This window comes from Punica granatum, chromosome 8 (genome assembly GCF_007655135.1).
Source record: "Punica granatum isolate Tunisia-2019 chromosome 8, ASM765513v2, whole genome shotgun sequence".
NCBI lineage: Eukaryota > Viridiplantae > Streptophyta > Magnoliopsida > Myrtales > Lythraceae > Punica > Punica granatum.
Window position 1 is genome coordinate 11291682 of NC_045134.1, and position 10944 is coordinate 11302625.

Consider the following 10944-nt stretch of genomic DNA (forward strand, 5'->3'; position numbering starts at 1 on the left):
AGTACGAAAAAGTAAAAATATTAATAGCTAATAAAGAGTATGGGTAGTCTCACTGAGTGTGAATTTGTAACGTCTTGATTATCAAGCGAAAGCAGCGCACTACGTTACACCAACTTTGATTATAATAATAATTTTATTAATTATCACAATAATTTTGTCTCGTGCATATACATGGACCCATTCGTTTAGTTTCCTCAACAAAAGGATTAATTAGAACTAAGGCAAGGTTGTCAGAAAGGGATCGGCGAAGAATTGTTCTCATCAAAAAGGGATAGTTAAAAAGAAAAATCCTATGTTTTCTAGAAAGAAATCGAGAGAAATACGGTTTTAGAAAGCAAGAGAGGAAATTATACGATATGGCCTGACCTTAAGCTTGTTAATTTTAGCTCATCCTTTAAAAATTAAAATAAAATGCACTTTGTCTCTCGATCTCTGAGTCGGGTTGCATATTACTACATAACCTTTGAAGATTTGCATCAAACCTCCCGACTTATTAAAAAATAAGCACCGTGCACCTTTAGTTTAATTTCCGGCCGCTTTTCCGACCAGAAAATGTCACATGCACGTCATGTGACTAATTTAAATGTCAAGAAGGTCCATATAAATCAATTGCATAAACAATAAAAGTAGAAAATAAACTGGAGGACTTGGGCATGGCTGATGGCACCACCGCATCACCCATCATTACCTCCATCTCTTCCATGATCCCATTATCCCTCCTACCATTCAACTCAACCAACCTGTCAAGCAGCAGGATTCTTCACTACCCAAATACAACGATGGTGGAGAGTCGAGCATCCGATCTCGAGGAGTCAAATAAGTCCAAAGTATCCAATGTGCGCGATAAAGTTGTTGTGATGAAATTGTGTTTGGTATTCAATGGGTCGGACAAAAGGATGGGGCAGAAAGCTTCACTTGGCTGCGGTTCGAGCCGGGTTCGTGGTCGCGGGTCGATGATTCGACCCTCCACCATGTCGGAAATCGACTCGGGAGCTGCATTGATGGTACTAGTTCATCAGTTGCAGATCCGTTAGGAGGAGGAGGAGGAGGAGGTGGGCCTGCAATGGTCGAGGGAGAGGTTAGGGAGGAGATGATGAACAAAACAGAGGTGAGGTGGTGGAGAGGGATTGGCCCACGATGCCAAGGAGCCCAAAACAAATGAGAAAATATTAGATAAGTAGTATACAGTCAATTGATTGCGTAAAACTCCACACTCGAATGACATGTGTTTCACAGCACAACTCTCTCTTTCTTACTAAACACGTGTCATTTGAGGTTTGAAATTTTACATAACCATTTGATTGCATCACTCATCAAATATTTTCTCTCAAACAAATATTCACGTCAACTTGGGATATATAGTGCCCAATCCAACGATCATATATATTTACTTCATTGTCCTTTTTTTAATTTGCAAAATTTGTGACACCCTTATTTAATTTTTTATATTATCATAAGTTCATAAATAATAAATAAGAATGAAAATTTTAATCTTATAATAAAAATTAGATTAACATCCAATAAACAAATGAAATTCACAAGATTATTTTTGGTAAATTTTAATATGAAAAACTAATTATTTTTAACAACATATAACAAATATACATACATATATGTATTAATTAATTGTTATGTGTAAATATATGGGTCGTAAATTATGAATCAAAGTAAAATCATAATAAAATAATTGGGGAGATTTTCTTCTCTCGTTTTTCTTTGGTGTGCACTCCGATATCCCGAGCCATGACTAATCTAATCAAGTTGGGTAAGCTCACTAAACGATAAAATTATTTCAACTTAAATTTTCTCCTCTCATAAGATTTGAATCTAATGCCTTGCTTAAGGAGAAATGATAGTGAAAATTCAACTTTATATATATATATATATATATAGGGGTGGAATTGTAAAACGAAACCATCTAAAATTTTAATTTAAATTATAAAATAATTTCCATTAAAGTATAAGTAATTTAATATCATATATTTTTTTTTTGACCAAATTCTACACAATACATATACTCTCTATGTGATATAACATGGGTCACATATTAAGATGAGAATCATATTTTTATAATGACTCCTAAAAAAAAAAAAGGAAATGTTATGTTTGAGAATTTCTGAACAGAAACGGTTTTACTGATGTTGATTAGTTTAGGTGATTCAGGGTATACTCTTTTTGACAAAAATTTGTTTTCGATGAGTCTTGTGAACGAAAAGCATTTTGTGTTGGTTCCCCTGACATCCAAATTTTTTTTGGGTTCCCAATTCTAGAGCACTACTCTTGCGTGTAGTCAGGTGAAATCGAAAAAGTAATTCATGACCCCTTAGTATTGGGATGCTTCTTGTGAAAGTAGCTATGTCAGCCAGAATTGCGGAACTTATAAAAAGTTTCGATTGCTCACTAACTAATTTGAATGAAAAAAATTATATTATGTATTTAGAAAAGAAATTACAGACTTCTGTATCGAAATTCATTGTAATCACACTTGTTTTCTTGTAAAATCAAATCTTTGTATATGGACAAATCTCCAAGAATGACAGAACCAAAGTTTTACCTCAAAAGGAGCCTTTTATTTTTTTTGGTTGTCCACCTTTTATTTAGTTACTAGTTAGAGCTGGAAGCTTCCCCATTCTCTAAACTTCTCCCGAACTTTCCACTTTTTTTTTTTTAATTGACTTTGTCTATCCACCTCATCACATAATTCGCACTCTCTCGCGTCTATCCACCTCATCACATAATTCGCACTATCTAGCGTCGTCTTCTTATGTTCTGATGTTCTATATATATCCCATAGACGGAAACCTAGAAGGGCCGAGAAGAAACTGAGCAAACAACGAAGAAATGGCAAAATCTGCAGCTGCCCTCTTTACGACCATAGCTTCCCTGCCCCTGCTGCTGTCCCTACTGCTCTGCGCTGCTGGGCCTTCACAGGGGACCTTGTTGCCATGGGTTGATCGACCCGGAAGCCTCTTCAGTGACCTCTGGGCGGACCCTTTCCGGGTCCTCGAACAGGTCCCCTCTGGGGTCGACAGGGGTGAGAGTTTGCCGCCTCTGCTTGCCCGGGTCGACTGGAAAGAGACGCCGGAGGGGCACGTGATGATGCTTGACGTGCCAGGGCTGAAGAAAGAAGAGCTCAAGATCGAAGTGGAAGAGAACAGGGTGCTGAGGATCAGCGGGGAGAGGAAGAGGGAGGAGGAGAAGAAAGGCGACCACTGGCACCGGATCGAGAGGTCCTACGGCCGGTTCTGGAGGCAGTTCCGGCTGCCGGAGAACGTGGACATGGATTCCGTCATGGCCAAGCTTGAGAATGGGTTGCTCACCGTGACAATGGCCAAGCTGTTCCCGGACAAGATCAAGGGCCCGAGGGCGGTGAGCATTGCCACCGGAGGTCAAGCGGAAGAGCCGGCTAAGCTCGAAAGTGAGCCCAAGCAAGAGCTGTAGATCGAGTCGAATTCCGACATCCACCTCGCTCTAATCTCTGGTTTTGCTTTCGGTATACGGTGTTGAGCGACTCGAGTCCCGGCCAGGCAAACCTTTAGGATGGAGAAAATAAGGAGTGTCTTTGATGTGTTATGGTCGTACTGTGTATGTGTTATGTCTGATGCAATATAATCCGTTGGTTACGGAACAGATATTAATGCGGAAGCAAAGAGAGGCCTTAACAAATACTCAGAATATCCTTGGAAGTGCGTCTCGGTTAAATCATAAGAACGTGCGTCGAGTACTACTGCTCGTAGAAGTGAGAAATTATCGGGATATGCTGTGAAGTTTGTCATCGAACATTAGGAACCGTGGGCTATATTCGGAGAAGTGATTTATGCACATCCAGCATCTGAAGAACGGTGTTGTGAAGTCTCTATTGAACGTTAGGAACGAGGAAAGTAGTGTTGGAGTCCTAAAATTATGTAAAATCTTAGAAGTATTATTTTGGTTGAAGTAATTTTTTAAAAATTAAAAATATAAAAGAGAGTGTAGATAGTGGTGCACGTTTTTGTCTATTAATTTAGAAATCACATATTTAATATTTAGTATTTCTATGCGTGTTTTTTTATAAATTATTTCGAATTTATCTTTTATTGTATTAGGTCTTAGGTCTCGATTGTAATGGGAAAAACATAAAAATATTACTCTACAAATAAGAAGGTGTCATGTTGATCGATTTAACGTCGTTAACTTTCAGTTACGGATTTGGATAAAAAATATGCAAGAGATTGAACATTTAGGACTATTTAAGTCATATTGATACTTTTAGGATTAAGACATAACTTTTTACAATATAAATGTAGGACTTCAACAGTAATTTTACCCATTAGTAACTGAGAAAATTTATCTTTGAATTGAGCTCCACAGAAACATCTTTGCACCATTAAGGGAAGAAACGAGCTTCAATTGTCATCTACTCGGGCTAGATCATTACTTTTTGGTTGCTAAACTGAATGCGAATCAAACACGAGTCTTCCATCTATCTATCCGGATTCTCTCATGCTCCAAAAGGCTACCGAAAGGAGCTCGAATGCCAAAGAATGCTCTAGCAACCAAACTAAATCCATTGCATACGACCGTCTCATATAATGATCTTGTACAGCAATGTCTATATCTATATCTGTACGAATCTATATTAAAGTTACTTTTAATCCCGCCTGTAGTGACGGTCATGCCTCTAGTGCTAAATTAAGATACATCGCGGGCATATCTTGAACTAAGAAGTTGAAATTAGCCACTGCCGTATCTGAATCTTGCCTTGCACTTCAAGACGATAAAACCCGATTTAACAAGCCGACAACTTCTGTCATGGAAGCCCGTTTCTTGTTATGTTCATTGGTGCATAGAGTAGCAATCCTGAAGTACTCCTTCACCTGAGCCTCATCCAGCCCTTCCCTCGTTATAACTGGATCAATCATCTCCATCTCCTTCTCTCTCAACAACATACGTCTGGCCCATTCAATAAGGGCCACTTCAATGTCGTACTTTTTCCACCCCTTGCCACCGGCCATATTGGTCGGCCTATTGGGATCCTTGCCTGTGGCAACCTCGAACATAAGAATCCCAAAGCTGTAGACGTCGCCCTTGATCGTGGCCTTGTTGAGCCCCGCCCGGTACTCGGGGGGCATGTACCCCATCGTGCCTGCCACAGCAGTTGTCAAATGGGTGCGCAATGGATCGATCCAGCGGGCCAGCCCGAAATCGGCAATGAGAGCGTTGAAATTCCGGTCCAACAGCACATTGCTGGCTTTGATGTCCCGGTGGATAATGGGCTCGGGCAGGCCGTGTAGGTAGGCCAACCCACCGGCCACGTCTTGGATAATTTTGACCCTGGCGGCCCATGACAGGGGCACGAATTGCTCTATGGCCTGGCCCGGCCAAATCACGTGGTTGTCGCTCTCCATCGACGTGTTGTGGAGCCACAGGTCGAGGCTGCCCTTCTCGATGAACTCGTAGACGAGGACCCGGTCGGTGTTCGACACGCAGTAGCCGAGCATCTTGACGATGTTCGGGTGCTGGAGCTTGCAGAGAGTCTCCATCTCGGCGCGGAACTCCCGGAAGCCTTGGAGGGCGTCGGGGGAGAGCTTCTTGATCGCGACGGTGACTCCGGTGGAGAGCTGGGCCTTGTAGACCCACCCGAACCCGCCGTCCCCGACGATGAGATCGGGCGCGAATTGCTTCGTCGCCTCCTCGAGCTCGGCCATGGAGATCTGGAGGGAGGGGTCGAAGGACGCGCTCTCATCGACGGTGATCAAGGACAGCTCGGCCGTGTCCGTGGCAGCGCTGGCTTGCCGGCCACGGCCGGCAGAATTAATATTCCGGGCTTTGCAGCGTCCGCAGCAGACCCAGAGGATTCTGGTGAAGATTAGGATCCCAGCGGAAAAGCCTGCGGCGGCGGCGGCTATGACTGCCTTGATGTTAGTGTTCATAGCCCTTAGAGAGAAGGAGAGGAGGAACAAGAAAACGAAGTAGAAGGAGACGACGACGACGGAGCGGCCATTAACGAGTTGGTCCGGAGAAGTCGTCGCGGCGGACTGGTGAGTCAAGTGAGGGGGTCTTGGTCAACGGTTAGTTCAATTATCTGTCGGGCCGCGACCGACTTCATAAACACGTTATATCTCTTATGTTATACGCTGTAGTGTTCTACCCATTACCCATGCACTGACGAGGATTTTGACATGAAGTTACCTTTTAAAGTAGAAAATTTATTGTATAAAATATTCCGTATTTAGATTGCATATTTATTTATAATTCTAATTGAATTTTATAAATATTTTGATAACTGTACATGCTTTACTCATACATTATTGTATAATTTTATTTTGTATGTATGCAATGAAGTGTGTGTGTCTATACATATACATGTATACACTTTTTTTTATATTTTATACAAACATATCTATATATTGGGAATTCTTTAATAGGATTAGTAAAATATATTTATTCAAAATTGGTAATACAAGATGTTAATTGCTTATATTTGAAAGCCAAGTCAATGACAATGCGTTTGTTTTCGGAGTTAAAGTCATGAATTTGTGATTGTGATTGTGATTGTAGAAGAAGACAAAAATATATGGGGCCCACCAATTTGACTTTTGAAATGTGTGTTTTGTTGTGTAGTGTTTTGAGTTAAAGTTAAAGTTAAAATCTTAAATCACGACTTTGAAAACAAACGGAGCGTTAGTGTCGCATAGTTTTAATAATACAGTTTCTGTTGATTTTTTTTCCCGCTTTAGCGTCTGGTCACGTTTTTTTTACATTTCATTACTACAATTTTGTAAGCACCTTTTCTCCGGCCTGGGCTAGATATTACATTTTGGAAGCATATTGAATCAAAGAGCGGATGAAAGCACCTGGGGATCGCACGTCAAAAGACGGACTTTCAATATTAAATATATAAGTGAGTGCTTAGTACTTAATTTTAACAATCAGCGTCTATTTTTAAAATCATACAAATTAATTTGCAATATTTCTTTTTTCGAGGAAGCACATGTAAAACGAATTTTGAAACATGACGCTCACTTTTCGGAGATCTGTTTTAAAACTCAACTGCTCGTATTATAAGAAGGCATGATAAATTTTCTCTGATTAAAACCTTTTGACTTATGTTTTTTATTCAACAAGACAAGGATCCGAGATGGAGATATCGACATTCTCACGTAGCGAAAATATTCATGTCGGAGTGGTCTTCAATTAAGAAAGGTTTTATATACTTGAGGATATCTTTCTATAAATTTTCTCTACTCAAATTGCTCTAAAATCTCGAAAAGGATAAAAATGAAGTTTTTAAACAAGCTTGAGGGAACATATTATTATTTTCAACAGAACCAATTCAATTTGGAGTAGTTGAACTGAGTTCCGCCAAAAAAGGGAATTTTAGGATGGGGGTGCGGACACTACTTGCGTCTTTGCACGTAGGCGCAGGTAGTGCCTACGCTTGGGAGCTTGGGCACGGTTACAGCTTCCAACTGGCTAGCCGTCAATGGATAGCTAGCTGTCATCGTCTGGACCATTGAAATTTTGAAATTATTTTTTGTTTTTACCCTAGATGTTTTGGTATTTACAAAACAAACCCCGATTCCCCTTTCCCTATAAATAGAGGGTCCTTTGCAGAATTAAGAACTTTTGGTCAATTTCATGTGCTGAGGTTCTATCAAATCAATCCTAGAAATAACTAAATACACCCGAGTTCTTACATATATAATAGGATTTGGTGAGCTTGATAGTGATTTCCATCGATTCCAAGCCATAGAGGTTGAGAAGAAGGGGGTCAGTTCAAAAGGCCCTTTGCCATAACGCCCATTCTGGGACGAGTTGGAAGATGGAGCTCTTTAGCTCCCATCTGGGTCATTTTGTGCTTAATTAGGATAGATATATGTAGATTAGACTCATAGGTTTTGTGTGATTTATAGCCTAATTAGGATTAATCGGGTAGTATCATGCCTAATTAGGATAAACCTCGACTAATTAATCTTGATTGTACTCGAGAAAAGATTAACTTCATGTTAACTGGACTCTATTTGGTTTTAATTGAGTTGATTTGTGTGTAATTAGATGTAATTAGTTGTAATTAGCTTGTGTGTGTGCTAATTACGTTCTGATCGGGTTAAATCGTGCTTAATTACTCATGGTAGCATTCTGGTCGTGCAGTGATTTGGCCTAATTTAGGCTCAATTGAGTCTAATTAAGCTTAAATCGAGTGTAATCTGGTAAACCACGAACTTGGTTATTTGTAATTAGACTCGAATTAGCTTAACTAGGCAAAATTAGCAAGAAATTGGACTTTGTAATATTCTGTATTTTTTTGTAAATTAGGCTTAGATCAGTCATTTTGTTGATTTGTTGCTTGATTAGGCTTAATTATGTGCGATTAACTTCCTATTGTTTGGAATCTTGCTTAATTAGGTTTAATTAGCTTCAATTAGCTCAAAATCGACCTCTTAAGCATGCTGAAAAAGTTTGCTGAATTGATCTTAGTTCTAATTGATCAATTTAGGGGGCGATTAGGCTTAATTAGGTGTTAATTTTGTTGATTATTCATCCCCCCGTGTAATAAGGCTTAATTGTGCCCAATTCCTTTAATTTATGCTTCAATTGATGTATGGAGCTCATGAATGTATGAATGATGTGTAGGACCGAGTGGAGTAGGATCCAATTGAGTCTGATTTCGCTTAATTAGAGTCTAACTATGAGTGATTAATTTAGGTGAAATTGACTTAAATAGTATTTCGGCCTTAGGAATTGACGTATGGAGCTCATGAATATATGAATGATGTGTAGGGCTGAGTGGTGTAGGGTCCAATTAAGTTTGATTTCACTTAATTAGAGTCTAACTAGGAGTAATTAGACCAAATTAGGAGAAATTAACTTAATTAGGTGTATTGTGTCACATCATTGTTTTTCTCTATAAACATTTTAAAAGAAAAACAGACGTTTTGAAAATTAGATGTAAGACCAGACACATATCTATAGAAAATTAATCTTGAATTGTTGTTGTATATCCTCATTGAATTTTCTTCCTCTCTCCAAACGATTCCTTCTTACGAAAGTTGCTTCTCTCTCAGACAAAGAATCCTTCAAATTTGCAAAATGTCGGGAAAAAGTTGCTTAAAATACTCGCCATACGATTGTCCTTATTTGGAAGAAGGATATTTTCCATGTAAAATGTTGTAGGATATAGCAAAATTTCTTATTGTATCCTTCAGAAAAAAGTGAGAACAATTCAATTATTATTTTGAATGGAATGGAATCGGAGCATTATTTCAAGAATTGATGACATTTAATGGGATTTCAATGAAGGGTACCATTACTTTTTGTTACGATGTAGAAGGGCATGACATGCAAGAGGTAACTTTTAATGAAAAGACAAGCACTAATTTGATATAAGAGTCTGATTTGGAATTATTAAAGTGGGAAAAGACAATTAAAAGGAGTAAAATGGGGTAAAATGGAAAATAACAAATGTGGAGAAATCGAAAGGAAACTTCACACTTTTGTAATTAGTATATATGTGTGCACGTATATATTATTAATTAAAAATGCATTCAAAAACTGATGATTAATGCATAGGATATAATTTACATGAAAATGTATATGCAGTTAGGTGATGCTATAGCGGTTGACACCAAAAATCAACTATCACGATTGTTTTATTCCCTGGTCGTACACGTGACTTAGATTCTTTTGATTGAAAATTCACCTCTTATAATCTAATTATCCATATTTTAGGGCACATATCTTCTTGTCGACACTCGATCTCATCTATGAATGAATCAAATCCAATTCCGTATTAAATTGAACCAGTTCAACCAAATAAATAAAAAATTTAATTACTTAAAAAAATAAACAATAAAGAAACAGTACAATGTCATCTTCTACAACATCTTCTTCAATCGAACAAAAGGCAAGATGTTATTTCCTCCTCATTGAACACATCCCCAAAGTTTTCGTCAACATCAGTCCCGACTAACCTTTTTTCAGTCTCAAATTATTCTCATTGATGACAACCGATTAAAAGGTTTTTGGCTTACTAATTTCGTAGTTAATGCTTACAATTAATTTCTTGTCCCGGAAAAAAAACTATTACTGGTCAGAGTTAGCGGATAGTTTTGGGCTCGGTAGGGGCTATGTGGAGGCTTGGGGTGGGGAAGGGTCATGTACTACGCCCACTATGATGCAAAAGTTGTAGTTATTATATATGCCATGGCTAATATTTTTTTGTTTCATTATACAGTTATTTGATTCAATCGACACATTTCATAGCTAATATTCTTCGAGATTATTCTGCCTTCAATTATCTTTTGTTCGATGGGAGAAGATGTTGAAAAAGGCGACATTGCACTGTTTCTTTATTTTTTTTAAGTAATTAAATTATTATTTATTTGGTTGAATAAGTGTAATTTGGTTTGATTTAATATCAAACTGGATCCGAGTCGTTCACTGACAAGATCGAGTGTCGACGAGAAGATGCGTGGCTGAAAATATGGATTATCAAATTATAAAGGGTGAATCTTCAATCAAAACAATCTAAAACACGTGTACGATCAAGATTTTAAATAAAGAGATCTGGCGACCATGAATAAAATAATCGTAATGGTTATTTTTTAGTGTTAACCGTTGCAACATCTCCAATATATGATTATATTTTAGAAAATTATAATTGAATAGACATATGGAGTGATATACGTGTCTACTTTTCAAAATTGAAAGGATATTTTCACAAAGTGAAAATCAGAAAACACTTTAAAGAATTTATACTTTTATACGTGTTATAAATTATAAATTATTATAATTTTCATATTATTATTATTATTATTATACTTGAATAGAGGATTTATTGATAAAAATATGTATTTGGAATGAGGCGATTGGTGTAAATGGCTTAATATATGCGAATACAATAAAGAGATAGAAGAGGGGATACATATGCATATTTTTGAAAGTTTGAAGAGTATTTTTGGA

At 37.9% G+C, this 10944-nt stretch overlaps 2 protein-coding genes across 2 annotated transcripts; one reads left to right on the top strand and one right to left on the bottom strand.

The window, feature by feature from the left end:
* The first annotated feature begins 2760 nt into the window (after positions 1-2760).
* LOC116189428 (22.0 kDa class IV heat shock protein) lies at positions 2761-3645 on the top strand. Its single transcript, XM_031519084.1, has one exon. The coding sequence runs from the start codon at positions 2842-2844 to the stop codon at positions 3439-3441; it is 600 nt and encodes a 199-aa protein (XP_031374944.1). The 5' UTR covers positions 2761-2841; the 3' UTR covers positions 3442-3645.
* Positions 3646-4524: 879 nt separating this feature from the next.
* Positions 4525-6067, bottom strand: LOC116189427 (putative serine/threonine-protein kinase). Its single transcript, XM_031519083.1, has one exon. It carries the CDS (start codon positions 5910-5912, stop codon positions 4749-4751), a length of 1164 nt encoding a protein of 387 aa, XP_031374943.1. The 5' UTR covers positions 5913-6067; the 3' UTR covers positions 4525-4748.
* Positions 6068-10944: the final 4877 nt, after the last annotated feature.

Excerpts from the sequence above, each read along its gene's own strand:
- LOC116189427 (XM_031519083.1), bottom strand. The coding sequence starts at position 5,912 with ATGAACACTAACATCAAGGCAGTCATAGCCGCCGCCGCCGCAGGCTTT.
- LOC116189428 (XM_031519084.1), top strand. The coding sequence starts at position 2,842 with ATGGCAAAATCTGCAGCTGCCCTCTTTACGACCATAGCTTCCCTGCCC.